At 50.9% G+C, this 27,539-nt stretch overlaps 4 protein-coding genes across 8 annotated transcripts in view; 1 reads left to right on the plus strand and 3 right to left on the minus strand.

Moving 5' to 3' along the window:
- NHEJ1 (non-homologous end joining factor 1) overlaps nt 1-7,221 on the minus strand; it is a 75,442-nt gene extending 68,221 nt beyond the window's left edge. Inside the window, exons 1-3 of one of the 2 annotated variants that reach the window (XM_045198268.2) lie at nt 7,128-7,221; nt 4,138-4,361; nt 3,613-3,756 (exon numbers count right to left, since the gene is read on the minus strand). In XM_045198268.2, the coding sequence (XP_045054203.2) occupies nt 3,613-3,756; nt 4,138-4,314 (321 nt within the window). In that variant the 5' untranslated portion in view covers nt 4,315-4,361; nt 7,128-7,221. Of the gene's footprint in view, nt 1-3,543; nt 3,757-4,137; nt 4,362-7,127 lie in introns of both variants that reach the window. The other variant, XM_024564131.3, reaches the window with a different exon arrangement.
- Nucleotides 7,222-8,010: 789 nt separating this feature from the next.
- SLC23A3 (solute carrier family 23 member 3) lies at nt 8,011-15,193 on the minus strand. Of its 2 annotated transcripts, XM_024564018.4 has the most exons (12): nt 14,459-15,193; nt 14,164-14,321; nt 13,950-14,047; nt 13,666-13,739; nt 13,293-13,474; nt 12,874-12,997; nt 12,611-12,725; nt 10,917-11,170; nt 10,288-10,393; nt 9,838-10,005; nt 8,922-9,017; nt 8,014-8,827 (listed from the first exon to the last, which is right to left on the minus strand). In XM_024564018.4, the coding sequence occupies exons 1-12, from the start codon at nt 14,621-14,623 to the stop codon at nt 8,535-8,537; spliced, it is 1,833 nt and encodes a 610-aa protein (XP_024419786.2). In that variant the 5' UTR covers nt 14,624-15,193; the 3' UTR covers nt 8,014-8,534. The 2 variants fall into 2 exon arrangements, with proteins under 2 accessions (XP_045054306.2, XP_024419786.2); XM_045198371.3 differs by lacking the exon at nt 14,164-14,321 and having other exon boundaries at nt 8,011-8,827.
- A 900-nt stretch (nt 15,194-16,093) lies between these two features.
- On the minus strand, nt 16,094-20,601 carry CNPPD1 (cyclin Pas1/PHO80 domain containing 1). Its single transcript, XM_024564017.3, has 8 exons — nt 20,353-20,601; nt 19,806-19,914; nt 19,189-19,270; nt 18,905-19,025; nt 18,691-18,819; nt 18,050-18,111; nt 17,570-17,687; nt 16,094-17,343 (listed from the first exon to the last, which is right to left on the minus strand). The coding sequence occupies exons 1-8, from the start codon at nt 20,419-20,421 to the stop codon at nt 16,798-16,800; spliced, it is 1,236 nt and encodes a 411-aa protein (XP_024419785.2). The 5' UTR covers nt 20,422-20,601; the 3' UTR covers nt 16,094-16,797.
- A 1,310-nt stretch (nt 20,602-21,911) lies between these two features.
- Nucleotides 21,912-27,025, plus strand: RETREG2 (reticulophagy regulator family member 2). Of its 3 annotated transcripts, XM_024564147.4 has the most exons (10): nt 21,912-22,320; nt 22,609-22,715; nt 23,418-23,448; nt 23,795-23,930; nt 24,309-24,393; nt 24,659-24,802; nt 24,927-25,021; nt 25,182-25,317; nt 25,572-25,867; nt 25,973-27,025. In XM_024564147.4, exons 1-10 carry the CDS (start codon nt 22,046-22,048, stop codon nt 26,195-26,197), a joined length of 1,530 nt encoding a protein of 509 aa, XP_024419915.2. In that variant the 5' UTR covers nt 21,912-22,045; the 3' UTR covers nt 26,198-27,025. The 3 variants fall into 3 exon arrangements, with proteins under 3 accessions (XP_024419915.2, XP_024419914.1, XP_071076816.1); XM_024564146.4 differs by having other exon boundaries at nt 25,572-27,025; XM_071220715.1 differs by having other exon boundaries at nt 21,951-22,320; nt 23,883-23,930; nt 25,572-27,025.
- The last annotated feature ends 514 nt before the right edge of the window (nt 27,026-27,539 follow it).

Genomic DNA, 27,539 nt, shown 5'->3' on the forward strand with positions numbered 1-27,539 from the left:
TAGACCGAGACAGCGGCAAGTGTCCCGTGGGTGCCCATTTTAAAGCTCGATTCACAGGCACAGGCGCCATGCTCCACCCTCGTCATGGGGAACCGAATGAATTGGCCTGGCTACCGCTGTGGTCACTCCCTACAGGTTTAACAAATAGATATCATGTGTTGATTTTGTGTGTGTGTGTGTGTGTGTGTATACAACAGTGTAGAAGCCAAAATTGACATATTTTTATGTGAAGTTTTCCTATCCTTTGATCTTTAATAAACTTTGGAAACCAAAAAAATAAAAAGAATTATATTAGAAAAATGTATAAACAACAACAAAAAGGATTACATTAGATACTGGAAAGAATACACAGTGGAAAGAAGAAGAAGAAAAGAGACGTTGGCCAGAAGTGGAAATGGGCTCAGTGTTGGAAAGCAGAGACCCGAAGCTTTATATATTGCATAGTAACTTACAGAGACTTAAGAACTATTAAATTATGAATGTGAATACCTTATGCTGTAGAGGGGTAGGGAAAGAGGTACTCTCCTCCTCTCCTGTATGACTAGTGGGAGTTACACTGCATAATCTCTCTGGAAGACAATCTGGCATTATGTTAGCAATATTAAAGATGCAACTATTCCTCATTCAGCTATTCCACTTCTAGTAATTTAACCACACAGTTACACATTCAAAAGTAAATGCAAGGATATTCACTATCTGTAACAGAAAAAGAATGGGAACACCTTAGGTGTCTACGAGTAGCACATCAATTAAATACATGTTGACATCTTCATTAAATAAAACACGATGGTGTCGTTAAAAATATTAAGGCAGGTCTTCCACATGTATTGGGATGAATGATTTCTAAGTCCTGGAAGTAAGTGAAAAAAGCGAGGTAATGAACAGTGTGAATAGTGTGCTGCCATTTGTGGAAAACATACATTTACCCAGATAATATTTGACTGTGTGAGAACATACAAGCATACATATGTATGTACCCATATATAGCTTTCTTTAAGAACTCACAAGAAGTTGGTATCAGTAGTCGCTTTAGAGAAGGAAAATGAGGGACTGGCAAAGGGGGTAGAAAGAAGACCTATTTTTTCACTGTTTACTCTTAAATATCTGAAATGTTTGTCTCTTGCATGAATTACTCATTCAAAACAATGAAATAAAAACTATCACAAGAATGAGTAACAAACACAAATTATGACTGGGTGACCTCACAGACACATGCATAAGCTTGAAATAGTAACCGCCTACACCCTTGCCAGTGTCCACGGGCTCTAACTTTTTCCCTATAAAGCTTCCTCAGGTCCAGGGATTTTGCTGGGACGGCATTCTTCTTGTAAAAATGATTATTTTATTGTACATGAAAGTATAATTATTATCAACTGTTCAGCACTCACCCCTTCCCACAGCCAACCAAGACCCCCTCCGCTCTGAAAGCTGCTGCCTCTTTTCAGACTGCAGCTCCCCAGTTACAGGAACGTGCCTAGAATAGTGGTTTCTATTTTTCGTTTTTACATTTTCTTTTTTTAATTGTCGTTCAATTACAGTTGTCCCACATTTTCCCCCATTGCTCTCCCCTGCCCTGCCCCCCAGGTTTTTCTTTTCATATTATTTTCAATTATAATATCATTATTCTTTTGAAAGAAAAAACTATTAGAGCTCATCAGCCTCCAAGGGGAACTGCTCCCCAGTATCACTTCTAAGTTCCTTTTTTTCTTTCCCCCTAAGTTTCTAGGGCTATGTGATGCAAAATGAGACTAGCCATCATTTATTTGTGCTTCCCTAAGGTGACCCAAATGTTTTGGTCTCAGAACAAGCATTATTGAGGGAACAGTGCCCCCTGGTGTTACTTGGATAAAGTTACAGGGGATTTGAACAAAATAGGTAAATTCTGTACGTAAAAGCCGGATAGAAAATTTCACAAGAAATTCAATTAACGTCAACAAATATGAGTGACTCTTATCTGCAAAGCACTGTTCATGGGCCTTAGAAATTCAGAGTTAAATGAAATGTAGTCCTCCAAGCACTCAAGTCTAGCTTTACTGGGTTCCAGATCAAAGAGAAACACCAGAGAACAGTTTCTCAAAAGGTACTTTGTCCCATCCACTCTGTTGATGCCAGAGCACCACATCACCTCTGGGAGACTAAAGAAGGGAGACAGGAGATGATGCCCACTCATCAGATCCCTTTGCTGGCAAACCTAACCCTTAGGCCTTGCACAGAAGACCCTTCCTCTAGAGCAACTGAAACGAGCTCCGTCATTACAGAAGTGCAGAAGAGACCGGCAGCAGTGATGCCCACAAACTAATTCGTAATGTCCACTCTCAACTAACAAATTTCTTTTTTTTTAAGTTTTTATTTATTTATTTTTAGAGAGAGGGGAAGAGAGGAAGCAGGAGAAGGACAGAAACTTCGATATGTGAAGGAAACATTTATCGGCTGCCTCTCGCACGCCCCCACCCAGGGACCTGGCCCGCAATGCAGGCATGTGCCCTGACCAGAAATCCAATCAGTGACCTTTTGATGTGTGGGATGACACCCGACCCACTGAGCCACACCAGTCAGGGCTCAACTAACAAATTTTTTTTTAAAAGTTCCTGGGGCCTAGAAAGCTGCAAGTGAGCAGAGGACGGTATTCCCCTAGTCCCTGAAAATGGGCTGTCAAATCAGACCCACCTGCAAGTCAAATTCCAGCTCATTTATAAGCTGGATGACTTTGGACAAATTACACTCAACATCAGTTTTCTACTCTGAAAAACAGGGAAAGTAATACTTGTCTTGCAGGACAATTGTGAGACTTAAGTGATGAAATACTGCTCAGAAAGGAACCTAACACTGGTGCATACTCTACCCTGTTGCCAGAGTGATACTCATAAAGTATAAATTGAATCACGTTAAGCCCCGGCTTTCAGTTTTTCAATGAACCCCAGTTGCCCTTGGGATAAAGTCCAAACTCGCTAGAACCCTTCAAGATCCGGCCACCGCCTACCTTATTTCTCTCAACTCCCTGCAGTCACAAAGTTCCCCCCCTTGTCCCACACTAAAACAACTCCATGCCTCTCAAGGTGCACTCTTGCCCAGAATGACCTCTTTATTTTCTCCCAATTAGTTGCTCCTCACCCTCAAAACTCAGCTCGGAAACTCTCTCTTCAAGAAGATTTGTTGGATCCTAAATCATCGTGGGCTTACCTCAATCAAAGAACTTCCCATACTTCATCCTGTTGCCTGTCTGTCTCCTCACTAGTTTACAAACTCCAGGAATAGGCCATGTTGTCTTAGATCTGGACACCCAACAATTGGCCCAGAGTGGATGCTTAATAAATGTTGAATAGAATAATGAATAAAGACACCCAGTAAACTATGTGGACTCAAACTCTGCAAGGAAAGCATGTACCAGTCAAGAATCCTTTTTGCCTTCCGTCTAGACAAGGAAAGTCTTCTAATCAGAGAATTTCAAATGTAGTTTCAAAAAAATAAGAGCACCTAAAGCTTCATTTCAAAGCTGCTAGCAGCCACCCCCCCTTCCCTACCTCAAATTTGAATTTTACTGACCAGGGAAGGGGTAGCTAGGATGCAGTGGAAATTCCAATAGAAGGGGAGACCAGAGAGCTCACTCCGCACCCGCAGTATCAGTGCCCCCGCCACACGATCACAGGAGAAGGTAGCTTTTCCAGGGTGATCAATGTCCTTCAATAGTGGGCGAAGCAGATCATCCAAATGACTGAGAAAAGCCTCCGGGGGGGCAGTCAGGCGCTTGTTCAGCTCCTAAAAAGATAGCAGGGGTTGTACAGAGTGAGGGTGCTAAAAGGAAATCACTCCTTCATAAATAACAGCAAAGGAAAACCTGGGTTAACATGAAGACACTGGGCATGAGAAGAGAGGTCAACTGGCCTACTTCACAATTCTGCCTTGTACTGTATGCAGCGCACAAACTGACACACACACACATGCACGCACACCCATGTGGAAAGATCCCAGGGCTATAGGTAAAAGTGCAGGACATTAACTGGAATTGTCTCAACCTGATTCAACCTTCCTTGCAACTGACAGGCCAGCAAGTTGGTTGATGTTAACGTCCCCTGACCTTCACTAGGAAAGAAATTATATCCACTACCACAACACAGAATTACTTCTCTTTGCACATACCTTGGCCCGCTGGCTGACCACACTGGCATCCACCTGTTCGTGCCACACCTCTTGAAGATCTGAAACCAGCAAGGCATAGCCCTGCTTGGTAATATAAGCTTTAGCCAAGAGGGAGTTCTCGGCAAGCTGTAGCCGTGCCCATGGCTGCATCAACAGGCCTTGCTCCAGTTCCTCCATCTTCAGGAGAATCTTAATTTAGCAAAGTGTCCAAAGGTGCTACAGGCCTGGGGGGTGGGGGAAAAGACCATCAGACAGTTGAGTAAGTCTCATGAAATCCCTCCCTACTGAAACAGGAAGCATGGATTTACACTTACCCCATTCAGTCCCCCGCACCTCCCTACCCCCACTATACACCCAACTGAGCACTCATCTTAGTTCCTCTTCACCACTAAAAATCTGTTTAGAATTTTGAGGGATGTTTTTTCCATGTTAAGTTCCTAGGGGGCATAAAATATCTCTTTCTTCTATTGTGTTTAAGCCTCAGCATACTGGTATTAGTATTTCTGCTTTTTAATAATATAACTTAGTATGGAAACCATTCTTGTTGCATATTTATCACATTCCTAAGAAATACGTCAATGCTATCCTTCCCCAGATCTTCTAGAAGAGAAGTGGTTCTTGTCTTACAAAACATCATAAATCATAAGTTTCATCAGAGGAAATTCAAGTTATTTGATCATTATCTAAAAACAAAACTCTGGAAGGTCTCAGAATTTCAAATATATATGCATATTCCCTAAATATATATATATTCCATAAGTATATATAATGACAAATATAATATAGAATAATAAATATAATAAACAATACATATAAAATAACGTAAAATATATTCCTTAAGAGAGATTTTCTTTTCAGAGAAAGGAGAAGGTGGGGAGGAAGAGAGGGAGGTTCACACTGATGTGAAAAACAACATTGCCTCTCGTGCACGCCCAGGAATGTGCCCTGACCAGGAATTGAACTGGCAACCTTTCGCTTTGAGGAATGATACCCAGCCAACTGAGCCACACCAGTCAGGGCCCTAAGACATATTCTTAATCTAGAGTGTATGTATGTGAATCCTCTGGAATTACATGCACAATTTGTGTGTACATGCCTATCCTCATTTGGGGAGGAGTCTGCAGCAATTGACAATTCTCAAAGGGATCAATGACACATAAAGAAAGAACTCATAAACACTGTGTGCAGAGCAAACAGGAAAGCCCAAACCCCATTTCCAGAAGAACCTGCAAGACTAAGAACTCATGCATACAAGGCGGAGTGCATCACAGAGGCAGAGGTGATGAAATAATGGCCACTTCACTCATCCCGCACATCCCCACCCCAAGGCGCTACCATCAATGACACCCGCCCTGCTGCGCATCCTGGAACTACTGGAAACTAACTTTCCTACTTCAACAACTCAATTTGTAGTCTTAACCTAGTAGACGTAACTATGGCTACTTGACAAATTTTCTTTTTCCTGTGGGTTTAAGAAAAGGGGGGAGGTGTTACAATTTCTTTCATTATTTCAGTATATAAAAACAAAGTGGAGGGTCATCTCAGAATACAAAGAAAATTCCTTGGACTTCATTAACAAAGTTAACATGGTTTGTTCCTCCAGTCACCTCCATCTCAGTTGAAGCCATTAGTCTTCCAACCATCGCCTCATTTCTGAAGTGTGGCCTTGTAACAGAACCTAATTTGTATAGTCAGCAGACTGGTGAAATATAAATACACATTGTGACTTATGTTTGGAGAATGGTACATCAGTCACATTTCCTATTGTGCTCTTTCTATCGGGAAGAGATCTCGGAATGACTGGGCTACTCCTCACTGTACCAGAGTTCCACCTTGCCAAAGGGCACAAGTGCAAGTGAAGTCGCCAAGCCCCTCTCTCCCTATAGGCACAACCTAGTGTGCACTCTGAGTCACCAAAATTGGGTTGATCATCCCAGCCTGTCACTTCAGAAAGCCCGTTAGCTCAAGACCATCAAACTGTATGGATGTTGGGGGGTGGCGGTATTGGGAGCAGGGTAGGAGTTTAAAGTGTAGGCAGGGTCAACAGGTCATATAAAAAGGTATGAGATATCCAGCATCAGGCCTGGGGTCAGATGCCCCCACCACACGTGTCCTGTTCTGAGTCTCAGGCATCTCCATCCCACCTTTTTCTTTTTTCCTTCAAGATTGCCTTTAACCTTTACGTTTGTTATTTTTTAAATACATTTTTTAAAAGATTTTATTTATATATTTTTAGAGAGGTGGAGAAAGAGGGAGAGAAACATCAATGAGTGGTTGCCTCTCACGCGCCCCCTACTGGGGATCTGGCCCACAACCCAGGCATGTGCAACCCGTGACCCTTTGATTCACAGGTCCGCACTCAACCACTGAGCCACACCAGCCAGGGCCATTTATTATTCTTGAATGAAGCTGGCGTGCGCCGAGGGCCAACAGCAAGGTGGGGATAACTGAGAACCCGGCTCTGCACCAAGCCGCCAGGCGCTCTCTCCTTGCAGTTCCTCCGCCATCCTGCAGAGCGGCAGCAACGCCCCAGCCACCTTCCCGGCTAGACTACACCCCATCCTTCTGGGAGGGGACAAGCCCTGCTACCTTTACCATAGCCCCACCCCAAGAGCCCCGCCTGGCGTCCGCTAGAAGAGCCTTCGCCACGGGCCTTTCCATTCCTACAGCACCCGCTGCAGAGGTGCGGCTCCAGACCCCTCAGGGGGGTAACAAAGCCGACCATCGCTGCGACCACAGCCGCCAGGTCCAACCAAACAGCCCGCCAAGCAGTAGCCTCACAGACCCCGCCTCGCTGCCGGGGAGGCGGGCTGTGCGTGCACGGCTCCCAAAGCCCCGCCCACTCCCCGGGAGTTCAGACTCGGAACATGGGCCACGCGTGGGTCTCTCCTGGACAAAGCGCCTGTGGCCGCGCCAGCACGAGGCTCCCAAGCAGCCCCTCACAGCCCGACCCCGGCTCCCGCCCTGATTGGAGCCCAACCCCCACCTACCGTGCACGGTGCGACAGCTCCCACCCTCCTCCGCGCAGCAGGCCTGCAGGCTCTTCCGAGCCAAAAAGCCTAGAGTAGACTCCTTCGGCTCCCCACAAGGGGGAGGCGGGGCCTTGAGACACAGGGGCGGAGCCCGGGTCTGACGTCAATGAGACATCTGGGCCCACTGAGCTGATTAAACGAGCACTCTGAGCTGCAGGCCCACCGTGGTCTTAACTGCTAGAGAGGCAGGGTGACACGCTGGTAGAGAGGTGGAGGGGTAGTGGGACTGGCCGAGTGGGAAGAATGCAGGGTGAGGTGCAGGAGAGGGGATCCCTGTATTTGAACTTGTCAATTAGCGCCACTTCCCCACCCTCCCCTACCTGTCCAACCTCTTTGATATACATAGGAAGAGGTCTAGCTTCACTAGATTATCTCTCTGGTCCTCTCCAACTCTTTAAGCGACATGTCTCCCAAGCATAAATCCCACCATCTCTCATCCTTTACCTCCTGGCTTGCCTCATTTCTCCCTCCATCCATTCCCATAATTATGCTTCATCACCCCTGAGAAGCTTGAAATCCCTCATCTTGTACTTTGTACTCTTGAGCTGGATACCTGAGCCTGGAAAATTCTCCCCGTGCATTTTCCACAACCCCAAATCTTCCTCTTGCTAAAGCCAGCCTCAGTGCTGCTTCTTTCAGAAAGCCTTTCCCACTGTCCCCAGTCAGAACTGTTTCTTTCTCTTTGCTCTCAAAGCATTGTTCTAGTCTTTATTACAGACTGCCTTCTGCTTTGGATTTTAGTTAGTAATTACATAAGTCTGTTTAAACCATAAGTGTCTTGAGAGGGCAGGAACCCTGTCTTATCCATATCTGTAGTTCCAGGACCTTGAGCATGGGAAGGGCCCAGTAAATATTTACTTTTTAAATATTTTATTTATTTTCAGAGAAAGGGGAAGGGAGGGAGAAAGAGAGGGAGAGAAAAACTGATGTTTGAGAGAAACATCAGTTGGTTGCCTCTCCCACACCTCCAGCCAAGGACCTGGCCTGCAACCCAGGCATGTGCCCTGACTGGGATTCAAACTAGTCACCTTTGGGTTCACAGGCCAGCACTCAATCCACTGAGCCACACCAGCCAGCACTTCATAAATATTTAAGTGAATGCTAGAGTTCAAGTACAGATAGTTCACAAGCAAAATCTCATTTAATCATTCACGGCCCCTGCTCTGGAACAGTTAGGCCTGATTAAGAGAAGGAACACTTATTGGAAAACAAAACCTTATGTGGGCCCATTCATTTCTTTCTCTCCTTTCTCTCTCTCTCTCTCTCTCTCTCTTTCTCTCTCAGAAAGTGGAGCCTGGGAGCCAATTCTTCAGCAAGCTGAAAGATAGGGCTAATCTAACCATAGCAAAAGTATGGGTCATGGCGTTAATGAGACCTAAATTCTTCTCTGCTAGACCTGGGGCACTGCTCCCCAAAACCAGGCAGCAAGTCAGCTGTCTCTCCTGGCTCAATGGGCCCTCCTTCTTCATTTCCAGGGTCTTCAGGCAGTGGGCAGAGGCAACGGATGCGCTGGGGGATGCAGGGACACAAGTTTTGGAGGGGGACAGGAAGCTCATACTCTTGAGCAGCCTTCTGCTTGGACTTCTGAGACATCTGAGCCTCTTGGGCAGCAAAAGAGGATGGCAGCCCTTGACCTAGGCCTCGCTCAAGCCGTGTGCCTGCAAAACAGAGGTTGGTCAGGATGTTGCCCAACCCAGGGAGTGATGACTTCCTGGCCATTCCCCAATCTGCTAGGGCCTGTCCATAACTTACCAGGAATGGTGTTCTCTAGGAGGAAACCCAAGAGTCCCGCCAGGAAGATGGGCTCTATGAGCAGCGAGCGAAGTAGCACATCCAAAGGGCTCCAGCCTACAGGATGTTGGGACCAGTCAGGAGGGGAACCCTGATCTTATTGCAAGGCCAAGGAGTCTTACACTTCCAGACCTAAATCTAAGTCTTGGACTAAGAGCAGATCTTTCTGAATCGTCATTCTATCCCCTTTGTCCTTTGTCCCCCTGCTCCATTTTCCACACCCAGGCTCTTCCCACAGGATCTCTGCTCAACACCCTATCTTCTGAGCATCCACATGCTCTCCAGATATGCTTTGATAGTTCCAGGCTCCCTGTCTCTGGAAAGTTTTGTATTAAAAATCCCCAACCTTATTTCCCACTTCCCTTTTATGCTCCAGCCTGGGTTTCTCAACTTCAGTACTACTAATAATTTATACCAGGTAATTCTTTGAGGGAGGCTGTCCTGTGCATAGTAGTATACTCAGCACTATCCCTCTACCAACTACATGCCAATAGCAATCCTTTCTCCCCTGTTTGTAACAGCCAAAGATGCCTCCAGACATTGCCAAAATCATCCTCCGTTGAGAACCACTGCCACCTGCTAAGCTGAGCTAATGAATGAGGCTATTTGAATGACCTTTTCACCAAATGCATTCAAACCTTACCATCCTTCAAGACCAGCTCAAGGTTACTTTCCCCATAAAACTCTAACATCTGGAGGTACCTTCGTATCCCAAGGAACTTGCATAGTGCTCGATAAATATTTGCTAAACAAATTGATGAACTGCTTGTACCAAAGCCCAGAGAACGGTGTGGGTCCTGCAATCCAGAGAGCCCGAAGCCTCAAGCCCTTGCTTTTGTGACACTGAACAATCTTCTCCCCCTCCTCCTCCTTCCACCTGTGCTCAGCAGGACAGGAGCTTCCCGAAGCCATCTTGGCAGCAGCAGGGCCATGAAGATGGAGAAGCCAACAATGAAAACATTCCGCCCAGAGTCAATGTCAGCCAGGTGGAAGTTGGAGAATCCAGTAGACAGAACCACAGCCTGGGTCACGCCCAGCACCCCACCTGTCTCATGGGAAAGTAATCAAGGGGTTGAGAGAGAGCTGGCACAGCAGGGGGATTGCAGGGCAGGGCAGGTTGGGATGGACAGAGATGACAAAAAGGCTCATTTCTAATTCTGCCCAAAGCCCAGGAGCACCATTGATGGCTTCTGTTGGGCTGAGAAAATAAAGGCTGCTGACATCCACGTATCAGGGGGGTTATTCAGAAAGAAGGGGTGCCAGCCACCAGTTGGACCATGCTGGGGGTTACTGGGTCAATGCCAATGCTGCTGGTACACCTACTCACCAAGAACAGGCAGCGGGATGGTGGTGAGGAGCTGGGTCAGCTTTGGGGAGATCCCAAGCCCCACGCAGAACAGCCCCACCAAATGGGCCACTCGCTGAGATCCAGCCTACATGAAGAAGAGACACTAGAAAACAGCCATCTCTTTGACTATTCAAGATGTTTGCCTGGTGGTCCCTTCTCACCATCCCAACTCAAACGTTATCCTTCCAAGAAGCATCGCCAAGCTCTCTACATTAAGGGGCCTCCTTTACTCAACCATATCCCACTAACTACCCTGCTTTGTTTTCTTAATAGCACTTTTATCACTCTGGAAAATTACCTTATTTATGTTGTTTTCTTAAATTGTCTGCCTTTCCCTCTCTGAAGTCCCCAAGAAAGCAGGGACTTTATCTGACTCATTCTTCACTGAAAGCCCAGCCCTGGTACAGGGCCTGAAGGCACAGAAGGAGTTCAATATTGATTAGGTGTCTTCCTTACACCCCTAACCCCTTACTTCTAGGTACCTCCCTAAATGAGATCATGAATGTGACCTGCCTAACAGAATACAGCCCACAGTTGTCAGTCAGTCAGCACGAGGTGCCTTCCCTCTCCTGCACCTCCTGCACCCCCACCCTGTCCTGTCCACATACCTGGATTAAACTCACTGCGCCCACGTTGGGGAAGCTGGATGCAGTACCCATGGGGCTCCCCAACAGCCCGGCCAGCACACTTCCCAGGCCCTCCAGGCTCAGCCCCCGACTGCAGGCGTGTGGAGGTGGAGAAGGCAAATGCAGCAGCCGGCCACACAGGGCATAGCACCCCAGGGAGCTGATGGAGGCTGCCAAGGCCATGGAGATGCCTGCAGCCAGAGCCCGGGGTGTCAGCAAGGGCCAGACCCACTCCACTGAAGAGAGAGAAAGAATCACTTTGGGGTGAGGCTCACGTTCAGAGCATCCCCCTGCCTCCAGAGGCCTGTGCTACAAGAATCCTAGAGGCCCCATTGCCTTTGAAGATGTCTTGGGACAAAACCATCAAACTCATGATAAAGACCATCCCTTTACCATGGTCTACAAGGTCCCCCTTGGTCTGATCCTTACTTCGGTCCCTCTAGCCACGTTTTCCCCCACACTCTGCCTTACTTCCTTCACTACAGATACACCTGTTTAAGGCCCTTGTGTTTGCTGTGCTGCTGGCCACCACAGGGCTTGTGCATGTGCTGTTCTCCCCACCTAGAATGCTCTTTTCCTTCACCAGTTAACTCCTACTCATTGCTCACAGCTCAGCTCAAAGATCACTTCCTCAAGAATACCATTCCTGTCCTGACCGGTGTGGCTCAGTTGCTTGGGTGTCATCCAGCAGACCGACAGTTTGCTGATTTGATTCGGGTCAGGGTACATGCCTGGATTACAGGCCAGGTCCCTGGCTAGGGGCATGCAAGAGACAACCAATCGATGTTCCTCTTGCATATTGCTGTTTTTCTCCCTCTTTCTCCCTCCCTTCCGTTCTCTCTAAAAATAAATAAATAAAATCTTCAAAAAAAATCTTTTCCTGACCTCTCTGATAAAGTCGGACTCCCCAGTATAAGTTCTCATCATACAGTGTACCTCCCCTTTTTTACACTTACCACATGCAATTTTGCATTTACTTGGGTGCCTATTTAATCAGTACCTGTACTGTCCAATAGATTATAAGCTTCATGAACACAGGTGCTATGCTTTTCATGTTTGTCGCTGTCCCCTATCAAGTACCTAGCACTTAATCAGCATTCAACAGACCTTTATTAAATTGATGAATGAGCAAATTTCAGATGTAATGCTTGAAAAGCAATTTTTTAAAGATTTTACTTATTTATTTTTACAGACAGGGGAAGCGGGGAAGAAAGAGAGGGAGAGAAGCATTAATGTATGGTTGCCTCTTGTGCACCCCCTACTGGAGACCTGGCCTGCAACCCAGGCATGTGCCCTGACTGGGAATGGAACCAGTGACCCTTTGGTTCGCAGGCCAGCGCTCAATCCACTGAGCCGCACCAGCCAGGGCTCAGAAGCAATTTTTTAATACACAGCTCACTAACTCAAATGCCTGTGGGATAGGTAGCATAAGTGTAATGTGTAAATTGGGTAAGGAGTATCAGCAGGGAGTGGTAACGTTTGCAGATCTCTCTAACACTAAATAAAACATCTGTGGTGAGGGGCTGGCATTGCCCCTGAGAATAGCAAGTTCCCTCCCCCGTGTGTTTTGAGAAAACATAGGATTTAACTGAGAAATAAAATTCATTAAATCTTGAGTTGAATGAAACAGACACCTTTATTTCAGTAAGGGGATGGAAGACTAGGAGCAAACGTACCTGGGTGAGGCAGCCAAAACCACGGTGCCTCACTGGGAGCAGTCATCTCCAGGGAGATGATGCTGAGACCCAGCAGGGCAGAGATGACCCACACACAGGCCACTGGAACCAGCACCTGAAGGGCAAGAAGGAAATGGAGAAGAACCCCTCCCCCACATCCTCTCAGGCCAGCCTTAGTGGAGTAACAGATAGGATAGGGAGTTGAGCAAGTGTTCCATGCCAGACCTTCTAATCTTAACTGCCCCTCCCAGACCCGCACATACCGAGAGGAGCCGGAAGACAGGGATGCGAGTGCAGGTTGAAGAGGATGAAGCTGGCCTCCAGGGGCATGGGGGTAACTGGCAGGAGCCCAGATGCTGAGAACAGACCACCATGAGCAAGATAAGCCTAGGAAAGAGAAGGAGATTGAGAAGCAAGAGGAAGGTAGGTAATGGAGGTAGAAGTGGCAGAATACCACAAAGGGGGTCCCAGAGAAGAAAGCCCCTGTGGACAGAGAAAGAGGGCACCTTGGGGGTCGGCAGGAGACAATGTAAAAGCCAGAGAGACCAACTGAATCCAACAAAAGCCCTGGATTCTGAATCCCCCAAGCTGTGCCTGCTTATACAGCTGCTCAGTCTGGTAGAGTCAGCAGCTCTGCCCTCCTCCCGTCCTGCATACCCCATGCCTCTCAGGACTTACGTACAGCAAGGCCAGCCCCCAGTGAATGGAGCAGAACAAGGCCACCTCCCTGTGAGCAGACAGCCCTGCCACAACCAGGCTGGGGGCCAACACCAAGGGTCCACAGTGGCGGAACAAGTGGCCTGGAGCCCCCAACAGTCCCAGAGTGCCCTGCAGCAGCCCGGATACCACCACTGCCCCAGACACCTAATGGAGTAGAGGGAAAGGCAAAGAGAAAACATTCGGCTCGACTGAGTTAACCTCAGCCTGGACTTCCTAACTAACCCAGGAGCAGTCCAGCGGGTCCCTCACCCAGACCCACCCCCACCTCCTTCCCCCAGAGAAGTTCAGTCTCTGCATTACAGAAACCAGAGCCTCCCCAATCCCCAAGCACTTACCTCTCGGAGGGAAGTGTTCCAGAGCTCCAGGCTGTGGCAGCCAGGCCTCTCACACAGACGCAGTGTGTCAGAGGCTAGAAAATTGGGGGCATGGAGAGGAGAGAGGTAAAGGGAATGGAGACCCATTGCTGTGCAGTCCTAGTTGGTGACTGGCACAGTTCCAAGACCCCAGAGTGCCTACCAGTCCCACCATTGTCCATTCTCAATCCTGCACCTATCTACACCTGTATTCTCAGATTAGCACCCAACCCACTGTCACCCCCATGCTCTTGTTCTGTGCTCACAGTTTCCAGGTGTCTGGATGGCCAGAGGCAGCTTCTGGTTAGTCAGCACGAGAGCAGGTGCAAGGAACTCAAAGGATGGAGCCTGGACAAGAGGCAGCCTGTAGGAACAGCAGCCCTGGCAGGTCTGGAAACAGGTGGCAGCCAAAAGGACTTTCCAAGCCCTTCCTATCCCACCCTGGGACCCTGCTCTCTCCTTCTAGGGAGTCCCCCTTACCTGCTGCCCATCCAAGTTTGCAGGGTGGTAGACACACCACATGAAAAGAGGCTGGAGGCCAGGAGGTGGGCAGGGGAGTAAGAGAGTATTCCTGGGGGGAGACTTTGAAGCAGAAGCAGGTGGGAGGCACAAAGCAGAGAAGCCAGAACCAAGATATGCTGCAAGTAGAGGTATGGGAAGGGGTGGTCTTCAGACAAAGGAGGGAATACCTGTTTCTAGAGGGTTTCCCACACCACATCTACTCCCCCAAACACCCCCTGCAGCCAGCACCAACTCCTGCACAGCTGCCTCCTACCTGAAGAGCCAGAAGACAGCCAAGGCCCCAGGGAGGAGGCCCACACAGAGAACCCCAAGAGTGGGAAGAGGGGTTTTGGACAGCAGGCTGGGGCGGCAGGGGAGCCAGGGCATCCCAGGAGCCCACAGATCGGAGTTGGACGGGATGGGAGTGTGATCGGCTCATTCTGTCCTGCCTTTCATTCTTGTGTTGACTGCCCTGGGCGAGAGTTAAGTAGAGCTTGGGTGAAGTTAGCTGCCTAGAGTGGGGAGACAGTGGGGGTGTGGGTGAAGCAGAGTAAAGGAATGAGAAACTCGGGGCAGGACACAGCCCATTCACCTTTGCCCAGTTCTTGTGCAAATTCCGTCACCCATTAACCGGGAGCCATGTTCTGGAGCCCTCCCCCAAGAATCTCCATCCAAATCCCCTGTTCCAGGCTCTGTAAAGCAGGGTAGGAGGGGTGGGGAGACCCAGAAAACAATCTGGGAAGATTTTAGATTTTGTCCCCCGTCACCACCACAGTTTGGAACCATCACTGCGCTGTGCTCCTCCACCCTTTCAGGGTCAACCCCCCGGACTACGTCCAAAGGGAATGCACAGGTAATGGATGACAGACCACAGTGACCACAACTTCACACGATGCCCTCACTGATACAAAGGCGAAATACAATTTATAATAAAAGGTATTTCATTATGTGAAAGCTTGGGCCCAGCTAACCTAGAAGACAAGGTGGTTCAGTCCCCACCCCCATATGTAGAATGTTCGTGGATGTGGTAGCTCCGCCGAAAACTGGTGCTTTCCAACAGGCAGTGCTGCCATTGGTGACCTGATGCTTCAAAATAATGAACAAGTTCATGGGCAAGTGCTGAAGCAAAGTTAGTTTTAATTTACATGGATGTGCATTCCTGGAAAATTGAGTCTTTTTCAAAATGTACAAAAAGGACTTTGTGTTTACATGCAAAGTTAGTTCTAGGCTCAAATATAAAGAGGGTTTCCCTACGCACGACGTGCAGCTGGTCATTCCAAAGCCATCTTGGGAATTCTTCCTAGTAAAAGGGGTCTTCAGCATTTTGGGGTGTCTAGCATTCCACCCAGGCCAACTAAATGCAAGTAGCATACCTTCAAATATTTGCCTCCAAAATGCCCCCCGGCAGGCAGGTAATACACCCCAACTATGGATAGTCTTAAGTAGTCTCAAATACCCTCAGTTCAGCCCAGAGAGGTTTTCTTTCTTCCAACGAATCCCCAGGACTGCTCTTAATACCACCAACTACCACCACGGGCCAGACCGGGCTGGAATTCAGGGTTCAGAGGTGTTCTCGGGGCTTGCCCTCAAACTGGCAGGACTCTGCTGCTTACTTGGCTTGCCTTCTCCCCCTAAATGTGCTTCAGAACCTGTAAGAGCGGTGCTCGCCCAGGAACCTTCGATAGACAGGGCCAACCGCAGGCATGGCAGTCTCCACCCACACCCCACGGCAACCAAGTTGAGCAGCGCTAGTGACCCCAGGGTGCTGGGAACAGGGATGCAGGGAAGTTCTTCTGAAACGGGGCAGAGAGTGAGTTGCAGGATGACGGAGTCAGGAAGTAGGAGGCTCAGAAGGCAGATGTGGGGGAGAAAATTCTCCCAAGGGCTGCCAGAGAAGGAGTCCAGGCCATGCAACTGAAACTGTTTATTGAAACCTCAGTTCTACAAAAGCGTGGAAAACCCAGATACAAAGCGGTGGCCAGAGAGGCCAGTGAGAACACCCAGGAGGGGAACCGGAAGAAATGGAAGCCCAGGAGCAGAGTACTAAAAAGAAAAGGTGGGAAGACCAAAGGGCAAGACTGAAGGTCCCAGCAGTCCCTGGCTCCCTTAGACCACATCCAAGGGGCAGGTGTGGATTGGGCTTCCCACCTCACCCGCCTTCGCTCAGCAGCTCTCCCCTTGGCCCTATCAGTCCCTGGCTCTCTGGCTTCAGAGACATCACATAGAGCCCGGTCAGCACTCCCTCCCTCCCTCCCTCACCCGTTTCTCATCTCCCACCTTTACCTTTCCATCCCAGGGAACTAAAAAGCTAGTCTAAAAAGAGTCTAGAGGTAAGGAGACAAGGGCTTCTCTGTCCATCTGTGACATGCCCCTGGTCACTGAATTGAGGCTTTCCGTGGCACCATCACTGCCTGCCCAAGCAGCCAGCCATTGAAGTCTAAAAGACCAAGTGACCTTTAGGCCTCCTGCCCCATCACCCCTTAAGCTCCCTCACCCAGAATAACAGGGGACCAGCCAAGGACCCAGAGAGGTAGAGAGGATCTAAATCAAGCATTCTTCCTCCAGGCTCTCAGGGACTCCCAAGTCCTTGCCAGGTATTCCTCAGAACCCTACCTAGCCTGGGAAAATGAAAGACTTAAGGCGGGCCAGCTCCATGATACCAAAAAGGGAACACTGCTGGGGTGGTGGGAGCAAGGAGGGCATGGGGCTCCAGGCCCAGGGTGGAGCTGGGCCATGGGAGTGGTACCAGGGGCTTGGGGGCCCTGTGGGCACCGTATGGTTGGGATGGTGGCAGGCACGACAGGTTGGCAAGTCTTTCTGGAGCTTCTGGCAAAGGGGACAGTTATGAAGAAGAGTGGGAGGGGCAGGAGGGTCTGGGGGAGGCAATGGTGGGGGGGTCAATGAGGCCAGAAGACTTCCCCAGAGTGAATGCAGCCTTAAGTCACTTTCCAGGCAGCTGGAGACATTGGCAGGAGATGGCAGGCACTGTGGCAAAGGAGGAGGTATGCAGGGTTCCAAGAGGCACCTGGAGGCCAGTCCAAGGTCCGGGGGGCCAGGTGGAGGGCTGCAGGACAGTCCCAAGGACTGGTATATTACAGCCACTGATGCCACAGCCAGGGCCACACTGCTCACATATGCTATTGCTAATAGGCAGGACAGCTGCAGGAGAGAGAATAAGAAAGGTCAGTGCCAAATACCCTTCCCTTAAAACATGCTTCTGACCATTTTAAACACACCCACCCCTGATCTCTAGAAGTTCAAGTTAGAGTTCACTGTTACCATCTACTTCCAGACTCTTCTCCTGAGCCTTTCAGCATTTGCTTTATATCACACCACCCACGCACCAGCCCGCTCAAGCCTCTTATCCTCCCTGACCCGTCTTCACCTTTGCCAGCTGATGGCAGAGGGAGCCCAGGGCTAGCTGCCAGGCCGGCTGCTCCAGCAGCACACACAGGTCTGTATAGGTGTACCAGCCCCGTCGCCGTCCCTGATGCTCAGCCACGCTGTTGGGGGAGAGAAAAAATAGAGCATCTGCAACTCTCCTGCAGCTGGCCCCAATGCACCCTCATTCTCCCCGGGACCCGCCAGGGAACACTGGGGAACATGTTAAAAGTACAGATTCCTAGGCTGCAGGTTGATCCGGAAACTGAGGGTGAGACCAAGATCTGTATTTCTGATGGGCTTCTCTCACCCTCCCAAAGGTGCCTGGTTACAAAGAGGGTGGGCACGTTTGAGGAGCACCACCCTGGGCGATTCTCTGTCCTGCCTCCTCCCTCCCCCCAGTTACACAGACTCTCATCTCAGTCCAGCTCTTCCGGCTTAGGTCTCAGCCCTTAAGCCCCTCCTCCCAACTCCTAGAACCTACCAGCTCTCTAACCAGCTCAGCACCTCAAAGATCTCCCGAGGGTCAGTGTAGAGACGCCAATCCTGTGGGTACGAAGAGAAGGGCACCAAACCAGGCTCAGACACGAGCCGGTTATTCAATAACCAGAGCCGCAACAGCACTGCAACCACCACTATGGGTACCACTTAGTTGGTTTGGCACTATGTGCCAAGTACTCTTCCAAGAGCGTTTATATATTAACTCATTTAATCATCGTGTACTGGATTCACATCCCCCCCCCCCCCCCCCCCCCGATTAAGAGCATAGGGAGAGAATAATCCTGCAGCGGTCCATGCCCATAGGGGGCTTAGAGGGAGCTCAGAGTCTAGGAGTAGAGAGTCTGGAAGCAAATAAATAATCAGAACCCAGTTAGATAAGCTCTGACTCAGAGTGCACCCTGCTGGGAAGCGCGGATGCTCCGTTTCTGGGTTCACCACATCAGGAACATCCAAGGGCTGAAGTTAGTCCAGACTAGAAAGGAAAGATACTAATAAGGAAAGACACAAGGAGGACAGGCAGAAAGAAATGAAGAAACAGAAAGCTGAGAGGGAAATGACAAGGGGCGACAGAAACATAAAGCTGGGCCAGGGGAACAGAGCAAGAGAGAGAGAAGAGCTACTCACCATGGCACTCAGGAAGCCCCTCTCCAGGGCATTGAGAGCGGGCACAGCCATACCCCCTGCAGCTCCCCATTCATCATTGAAGACCTCCTCTTCTTCCCCTTCATCATAGAGGTACTTACTGGCCACCATCTGCAGAGGAACCAGAGATGGTGTCAACAGAACTCACCCCGGGCTCCCAGGTCACCAGGGAAACAAAGGGGAGGGGGCACCTTACCATAGAGATCAGGAACAAGTCAGAGGAGGACACATGCTGTAGGTAGTCCGGGTTCCGGTGCCGGAGCCGCTCAATGTACACCAGAGCTAGCATCATAGCACACGGGGAGATGCACGCCTCCCTGTGTGGCGGGAAGGATCGGTAATTAAACCCAAGGGCCTTTCAGCTCTTGTAACTCTTCTAACGCTCATCCCGTGTCTCTATATATTCTCTTTATGGATAACCCTTCCCTTTTTTATAGGATCCAAACACTTTCATTCTGTCCCCCTCAATTCCAGGCTCACCGGGACACATGGGCTACATATTTCTTCTGGAGACGGCGAATAGGGCTGGGGGCCGCCTTCTGGAGCAATTCCACAGCAATGTCTGCAGGGGCAGAAGACAGAGTAAGCAAACAACTCTGCCCCTCCCCTCTCGTCCCCACTGCTACCAGCAGAAGATCCAGATAGATCCCTATTAGCTGAGGCCTGGAGACAGGACCACAGTAACAAGATAGAGATCAAAGTCTCCCACAATGAGACAAAAAGCCCTTCCCGAACTTCAGTTCTTTCCAGCAGGAACGTATTTTCCATTCACCTGGAGCGACTTAAATTTGTCTTCTATTCTTGTTCATTTCAGAAATAAACATGCCTTGTTCATTTGGGAAACATGCTGGGTGTTCTTGGAAACTTAAGAGTTTCTGGTGTACACATCAGAAGTGGTACAGTTTGTAAAAGAGCAACATCTTTTACTCATTTGGGCCAAAAAAAAAGGTGAAATACAAACCCAGCCCTTACACCAAATACCAGTAAGCTAGGACGAGACAGGGCAGCTCACGGGTTATACCTAGAGCTGTTCTGGTGCCTGCCGACACCCCCATTTTCATGCTGCTCACTCATCCGGTCACACAACATTGTCTGACCTGCCATGGGGCTGGAGAGCTCCTCCAGGCTACAGTCAGCTTCCCAGTCCCAGCCATAGTAAAGTCTTCTCCGGATCCTGGCACTCAACTTCTGGTGTCCTGGCAGGAACTGAGACAGCGCAGGAGGGTGAAGGGCAGGGAAGGTATGATAGAGATCCTGGCTCCGGGCTAGAAGAGGGTGCGGGGCAGCAGGCCTGCCTCACTGCTCGAGGGATGGGTGCCCCACCCAGCCCCGTCTTCTCTGCATTGTTTACCAATGGCAGTCTGTCCACAGGGGAAGGAATCCTCCTCCGCTGAGGGCTCCCCAAGTGAGGTTCTCCTAGAAAGGGCCCCAGCTGGCCACCTCTACTCCCAATCCTGTACCCGCGACTCTCCCCCAGGGCCCAAGCAGCCGGGGCCTCAAGTAGGCACAATTCGAGCGTCTGCCTCCTAGCTCCGGGGCAGACTGTCAGGAGAGCTCGCGGCTCTACTCGGCCCCCGAGAGGTGAGCCCCGGGTCTCTGCTCCAAGTGCGGGGAAGCCGGGGCAGGAGTGGGCAGCGCGCTCACCGAAAAGTCCTGGAAGCCGGTGAGGGAGAAGGTGCCTTCTTCGTCCAGCAGGAGCCCGGCCAGGTCCATCGCGCCACCAGCCGCTGGCGAAGAACACTAGTTGTAAAGGGGCCGCGGAGCCGTCCCGGCCCGCCGATCCACCTGCCCTCTGGCCTCCTCAGCGCGAGCCACCGCCCTTGCCAGTGCCACCCCTCCCCTCGCGCCAGCCGCAGCAGGGAACCCGGGCTGGAGGGCGCCTCTTCCTGTTCCGCCCCGGGCGGGGCTCCCGACTCCCGGATCTGGGCTTGCGGCGCTGTGCGTGCAAGCCGGGGCGCTCACCTCGCGGAGTAGAAAGGAAAGCTGGCTGCGAGGGAGCAGCGCTTACAGTGCTAGTGTCGCGCCGTGCCAGGCGTCTGCCCCGTGTTTACAAGCCGCTGGGGTGTCGCCGGCGAGTCAGCGATCGGCATTTCCTGCTGCCCGCTGGTCCGAGCCGCCAGCTTCCTTAGGCCGGGAAGGAACTGGGCTCCAAATCCTGGTAACACTGGGTCGGGGCAAGTCAGAGCTGAGCCCCAGCGTTCCCTCTCCTCATCTGAGAAATGGGGACAATTCCTGGCGAATCATTCCGCACTGAAGGTGAACGACCCCGGCTGACTTTTCGTACCAATGTAGATTTTAATGTGAATAAACCAAAAACGCAGGACCACGAATTGCTCCCGATTGTTTTAAAAAGGGGACACACACACACACACACACACAGCGCAATATACATAAAAGGCGTTGCAAAGGATGCACAAGAAACTTAATGGGTGAACTATGAGCAAGGAAGCAGAGAAACTTGCTGTATACCGTTTAGTGTAGTTTGGAATTTTAAACCTAAGTAAATAGCATTTTGTAGGATTATTGCAGAGGTTAAGTGATTCAAGGGCCTATAAAACGCCCGGTACGTTTTAAGCCTCAATAAATGTGCTAGAATGTCCCCAAAGAGTAAACAGCATTTAAATTGGGTGTTATTTTTAAATTCACCCCCTGACCACAATCTCCTGCTTTGAGCGAGGGATTAGAAAGACCTCGGATACATGGGGGCAGGAAAGTTTACAAAAAGAGACAGGAAACAACTTCTCTGAGTAGGTGAAGCTGTTTTTGAGTCTGTTGGGTCACGCGCTGGGATTTGTTTATCCACCTAGAGGAGGAACTGGGACGACCAGTAGGCCGAGAGTTGAGTAATGGGACAGCCGCCGCCCTGCCACAGCAGAAGCAGAACCTACAGAGGACACTGGGAATCCAGAAGCCCCCTTCCTGCCCCTTAGCTCCGCATCATACCGGGAATATCGGGCCAGCACCAGACTCCCTAACCGCCCTGCCTACACAAGGAGAACAAGGGCTGGGGCAGTGAAACACCGAGACATAATCCTCACGTCCGGAGGAGACAGACACCACCACCTGCCCCGCAAACAGTGGTCACGACTCCACCGTCAAAGCACACCTGGGTAGGAGCCAGAATCACCAGTAGTGCTTCTGCGCAGGCGCGGACCACCTCATCCGGGCGGTTAGGGTGCGTCACGTGACCGAGCTGTCGCTCCGCCGTCACGTGTTGCCCTGTGGCTGCCTCGGCAGCGCTTTCCCTGGCGTGCGCCCCCTTCCGCCTGACGCGCCCCCAGCGGCGGCCGCGCAGCCCTGGCTCCTCGCGGGCTCGGGCGGCGGCTGCGGCGGGGCTATGGCGAGTGGCGGTGGTGGGGGTAACACTGGCGCGGGTGGGGGCCCGGCGCTGGGCCTGAGCCTCGGCCTGGGTCTGAGCCTAGGCATGGGTGAGGCCACCAGCGAGGCGGAGGAGGAGGCGGCCACGGCTGAGGCGGTGGGACGCCTAGCCAAGACACTGTGGCTGCGGCTCCGCGGCTGGGAGGCGGTGCTGGCGGCCGCGCAGCGGCTGCTGGTGTGGGAGAAGCCGCTGCACAGCTTGATCACTGCGGCCGCGCTCAACGGCCTCTTCTGGTAACGGCCGCGGAGGAAGGGGGCGGGGCCGGGCTGCGAGGCAAGAGAGGGGGCGGGAGGGGGCGGGAGGGATCGGGTACCTTTCCTCTTTCCCGGGTGGACGCTGGCCCTGGGGAATGATCCATCCCGGTTTCTAAAGACTGTTTGCTGCCTGAGTTACCCCACTACTCTGTCTTCGGGTCTCGAGTTAGGCCCATTCCCCGTCAGTGGGCACTTTTCCGCCTTTTGCGATGGCTGCGGGAGCCACTCTTCACCCATTCACCACTGAGGTGCTTGTCTCTCCCGAAGGTTGCTGTCTTCGTCATCCCTCCGGCCCATCTTCTTACTCAGCATCTCACTTTTGGCCTATTTTCTGCTGGATCTGTGGCAGCCTCGCTTCCTCCCTGACACCGCAGGTGAGTGTTAACTTCTTTCACTTAGCAGTCTCCATTGTGCACTTGCTTTGTGCCTGGCTCAGATCGATGGGTAGAACGGGGAGGGCAGTGGCCACCTGCCCCTCAGTCACCACCACTCCCCCAGGTAGGAAATCTAGAATTGCTCTTTTTTCAAAATTGGCGATACTGTGAAAGTAGTAGATACGATTGTGGACTCCGCAGCCAGGTTGCCTGGGCTCCACTGTCTGCTCGGCCGTTTACCACGTGTGCCATCTTGTAAAAGCCACTCAATCTGCTTGCATCACTTTCCTCATCTGCAAAGCAGGGATGGTAGAACTTCACCAGGAGGCCGAGATTAAGTGAGTTAATACATGTTATATGCTTATGGTCTAGCTTCGCATGTGATAGGAATTACGTAAACGTTAGCTCTGCTGTTTTATTGTTGTTTGTGTATTTACTTAATAGGCATTTTGAAACAACTAGGTGCCAGGCTGTGTGCAAGTTGCCTGGGATGTGAGCATGAATAAGATGTAGTTTCTGTGTTTGAAAAGGGTAAAGTCTAAAAAAGGAGACACACACAAACGACACAACGTAACGCTCCCTGCAGCTGGCATCTGAAGAAAGTCCTTTGGGACTGCAGAAGAGGCGCGACTATGTCTGCCCTGGGGAGTGTCTCCCAAAGCCCCTGCCACTCAGTAACTTCTCCCCCTCCTCTCTCTATAGCGTCATCCCCAGAGGAGCCACACTCTGACAGGTGAGTGCGGGCCACCTCTTGAAAACAAATGCCCAAATCCCGTCTTGCTTTGGCACCAGTGTCACCATGGTGCAGGGCAGCAGGGCAGCTTCTGTAGGCACAGGCCCCGGCATAGTGAGTGGGCTGATAAGTAGTTCGGTTCTAGGTTCCCATGTAGGCGTTTATATGCCTGCTCCTTTTGGGGCACAGGGTTGGGCTTCGCTTCCCTCGACCAGGACAGCCTCCTTTTGGGAGGTAGGGTTATCCATTTTCTTAGACTGAAGATCTCATTGGCATTCTCAGAGGGATTTGAGTGCTTAAGAAGCTGGTGTCTGAGGCCTCCAGGGGTCATGTCATGTCTCCCCAGTGAGGGTGCGGGGTCAGGCGCCCGGCCGCACCTGCTGAGTGTGCCCGAGTTGTGCAGATACCTGGCTGAGAGCTGGCTCACCTTCCAGATTCACCTGCAGGAGCTGCTGCAGTACAAGAGGCAGAATCCAGCTCAGGTAACCTCCCCCGTGACATATAACAGTTCCCCGCACTGTGGGGGGTGGGGAGGAGTGTTTGGACACCGAAGGGGGAGACCTGGTGCCTACTTGAGGCACCATTCACAGCCTGGTACAGGAGGCGTATCGCCTCAGGGAATAAGCTGATGTCCTGACACTATTTCCTGCTAAAGCAGAACAGTTTGAATTATAGGTGTTTGGCGGTGTCTGTTGTAAACTCCTGTACTGGTGGTCTTGGGCATCCTCTTGACTAGACTGGGTCACTGCAGTCATAGAGGGCAGACCCCTCCTTTCACCAGCCGAGCAGTAACATCTAACTTGAATGAGTGGGGCGCACACCTCAGCCCAAGTACTTAGACCCCATGCTCTTCTCTGCAGTTCTGTGCTCGAGTCTGCTCCGGCTGTGCTGTGTTGGCTGTGCTGGGACACTATGTTCCGGGGATTATGATTTCCTACATTGTCTGTGAGTAGGGCTAACCCTGCCCTTTCCAAAGCCCTCTTCTCGTCTTCTTTCCCTGCAGTGATCTGAAGAGAGGACTGCTCTCTCTGTTCAGTTCCCCATTTACAGAGGTCCCCAAGGGAGGAGGGCAGAGCATATGGAGGGAAGAGATTGATACAGTCTCAGGAAAGGACCCTGTCTTTTTTCAGCCGTTTCGTTTAGGGGCCAGTTAATACGGGCCCTTAGGAAATAAGCATAGGGAGCTCTGAGTGGATGTTCTATTCCCTAGTGCTGAGTATCCTGCTGTGGCCCCTGGTGGTTTATCATGAGCTGATCCAGAGGATGTACACTCGCCTTGAGCCCCTGCTCATGCAGCTGGACTACAGCATGAAGGCAGAAGCTGATACCCTGCATCACAAACACGACAAGAGGAGTAAGGGGCTCCTGTAATGCAGGGGGGACACCCTGGAATTTAGATGCTCTCCAGTCCCTTGGCCATGGTTGTCCCCCACTGCTGTCCCTGCTTGGTGAGTACCCTGCTCCTCTTGCTTCTCTAGAGCGGCAAGGGAAGAACGCACCCTCTGGAAGTGATGAGCCACTGGCAGAGACAGAGAGTGAAAGCGAGGCAGAACTGGCTGGCTTCTCTCCGGTGGTGAGGTTCAAGGGTGCTGGGGTGTCAAGTAGAAGATGGGGAAGAATCTCTGCATTAGAGCAGACACCTTTCAAGGGGGTGGGAGTTGGTGAGGGGGTGCCCCTAGATAATTGGTTCTCATATTCCCTTACCTGTCATGTTCATCCTGGTTCTCCTGCAGGTGGATGTGAAGAAAACAGCACTAGCTTTGGCCATTACAGACTCGGAGCTGTCAGATGAGGAGGCGTCTATCTTGGAAAGTGGTGGCTTCTCAGTATCCCGGGCCACAACTCCACAGCTAACTGATGTCTCAGAGGGTATGGGAAGCCCTTTGCCCTTCCTCATCTTCCTGGTCCCTGTTGTGAGATATTGGCTACCGCTCTCTGATTTTTGCCCCATAAATGTTTTCTTTGGGGAACTGATCCTCTAATTCTACTTGAAGTTCCTGAAAGACCTTAACACCTAAGGGCTGGCCCGGCAGTCCATGTCCTGAGTTTTATTCTTAAACGTATTAGCCTATCGTGGCCATCAGAACAGCAGGCCCATTCCCGACCCTTTGTTTTCTGCACAGATTTGGACCAGCAGAGCCTGCCAAGTGAGCCAGAGGAAGCTGGGAGCCGGGAGCTGGGGGAAGGAGAAGAGACAGAGCTGGCCCCTCCCGAAGACCTGCTGGGCCCCCCTCAGGCCCTCTCAAGGCAAGACCTGGACTTGGAGGAGGAGGAAGAAGAAACGGCAGCCAAGGAAACCTTGCTTCGGCTCTCATCCCCCCTTCACTTTGTGAACACGCACTTCAATGGGGCAGGCTCTCCCACAGATGAAGTGAAGCTCTCCCCTGGAGGACCAGTGGAGACATTGAGCCCAGAGGCAGTGAGTGGTGACCCCACCACTCCCTTGAGCACCCTGCCACCCCTACTTTGTCTTGCTCAAAGTGACCCAGTCCCTTCCCTCTCAATGCTCCCACCTCTTCCCCAGGACTCACCCCAGCCCCCACCTTCCCCTGAGGAAGAAGAGGCACTCACCACTGAGGACTTCGAGTTGCTGGATCAGGGGGAGCTGGAGCAGCTGAATGCAGAGCTGGGATTGAGGCCAGAGAAATCACCAGAGCCCCCTGATGCTCCACCTCCTCCACCCCTAGGGCCCAACACCCTTTCTCTGCTACAGTCAGGCCAAGAGGCTCAGGCCGTGGCAGAGCCATGAGCCATGGAAGGAATTGCAGGCACAGTAGGGCTACTTGGCTATGGGCGTCCCTGTTTCCTCCTTTCTCTAGTACTCTAGGAGGGATAAGACGTGGGGAAGCTGACTGTCACATGGTAGCTAGTCCACCCTCTGCTTGCCTGCTGTCCCAGGCCTGCTGCTATGCCTCGGGTTGGTTTTAAGTTTGTAAATAATTTTACATCTGGGTTAGTGGATGTGAACAGGGCTAGGGAAGTCCTCCCCACAGCCTGCACTTGCCTCCCTGCCTTCTCTATTCTCATTCCACTCTGCCCCAAACCCTGGTGGTTTGTCCCTTTTTTCTCCTCAGGGACCTGTGCTGCTCTGTCCTGTGTCCCACTTGGTTGTTTAGTTTGGGCACTTTATCATTTACCTCTCCTGTCCTGTGCTCCTCTGCTGTATTTCTTTAATGTGTCCTGCCCTTAGCAGCTCAGTCCCTTCTCTGCCAGCTCCTCCACCCTGGCTAAACTTTAGGGAGGCTCTTGTCTGGAAGGTACAGAATAAACCTGGGGTGGCGGGTCAGGCCGATAGTTGAGCACTTAGGTCACTGTAGCCTGTGGAACCTCCTTGTCCTAATTTGCCCCAGCTTTTCATGATACAGGAGCAGAGCAGGGATCCCACGGCACACGCACCAGCACTGCGTTAGTGAGCAGGAGCTCTGTCTCAATGACGAGGGGCTTTCCCAATACCCCAGGTTGGAATACGGAGACCTGCTCCTCTGGGGCATGGGTGGGACCCCTGCTAGGGTCAGGAAGTGGACGGTAACATCTGTGCAGGTGTTGACTGCAAAAATAAAGTGTTGATTGGTGAGAACTGCCTGCCTGCCTCACTGTGAGCTGCCTGTTACACACTGTCCCATTCTCACCCCTTACCTCATCCCCAGTCTTGCTCCTGGCTGTTTGTTTACCTGATGCGAAATGAGGCCAGAAGCAAGGATTACCCCAACAGCCCTAGCCATCTTCCTGGCAGTGTCACATTTCAGTGAGATTTAGCTTGTACAAATAAAAGCTTGTATGAGTAACAGGAAGAAATTGCCTCGTCTTCCCAATCCATAGAAATTTGGGTAACAGTTGTCTTACTGCGTTTCCTGCAACCTTTTAACACTGTCTTCTTAAAAAGTAACTAACTGGCTCAGCTCTGGTTAATCTATACAGGGGAACCAAACAAGCAGGACCCATGCCTGTATCAAAACTGATTTCAGGCCAAGGAACACTAAAACAGTATCCAGCGCTACCTGAATATATAATATGTGCTTGGCACTCCCCCAAAAATGGTTGCTACTTAGTAACTTATCTTTTTCCCTCACAACTCTTGAGATACATACTGT

Source organism: Desmodus rotundus, chromosome 2, assembly GCF_022682495.2.
Source record: "Desmodus rotundus isolate HL8 chromosome 2, HLdesRot8A.1, whole genome shotgun sequence".
Lineage (NCBI taxonomy): Eukaryota > Metazoa > Chordata > Mammalia > Chiroptera > Phyllostomidae > Desmodus > Desmodus rotundus.

What these genes read in the sequence shown, in the direction of transcription:
- SLC23A3 (XM_024564018.4), bottom strand. Translation starts at nt 14,623, where the DNA reads ATGAGCCGATCACACTCCCATCCCGTCCAACTCCGATCTGTGGGCTCC. An exon ending in CTGTCTTCCGGCTCCTCTCG is followed by an intron (nt 12,726 to 12,873) that starts GTATGTGCGGGT and finishes CTTGCCCTTCAG; the next exon opens with GTGCTGGTTCCAGTGGCCTG. An exon ending in TCCTGTCCTGCTGAGCACAG is followed by an intron (nt 9,018 to 9,837) that starts GTGGAAGGAGGA and finishes AACATCCTGTAG; the next exon opens with GCTGGAGCCCTTTGGATGTG.
- CNPPD1 (XM_024564017.3), bottom strand. Translation starts at nt 20,421, where the DNA reads ATGGACCTGGCCGGGCTCCTGCTGGACGAAGAAGGCACCTTCTCCCTC. An exon ending in CCGGCTTCCAGGACTTTTCG is followed by an intron (nt 19,915 to 20,352) that starts GTGAGCGCGCTG and finishes GCGCTGTCTCAG; the next exon opens with TTCCTGCCAGGACACCAGAA. An exon ending in GGGGCTTCCTGAGTGCCATG is followed by an intron (nt 18,112 to 18,690) that starts GTGAGTAGCTCT and finishes TCGTACCCACAG; the next exon opens with GATTGGCGTCTCTACACTGA.
- RETREG2 (XM_024564146.4), top strand. Translation starts at nt 22,046, where the DNA reads ATGGCGAGTGGCGGTGGTGGGGGTAACACTGGCGCGGGTGGGGGCCCG. An exon ending in GCGCTCAACGGCCTCTTCTG is followed by an intron (nt 22,321 to 22,608) that starts GTAACGGCCGCG and finishes TCTCTCCCGAAG; the next exon opens with GTTGCTGTCTTCGTCATCCC. An exon ending in CTTCCTCCCTGACACCGCAG is followed by an intron (nt 22,716 to 23,417) that starts GTGAGTGTTAAC and finishes CTCTCTCTATAG; the next exon opens with CGTCATCCCCAGAGGAGCCA.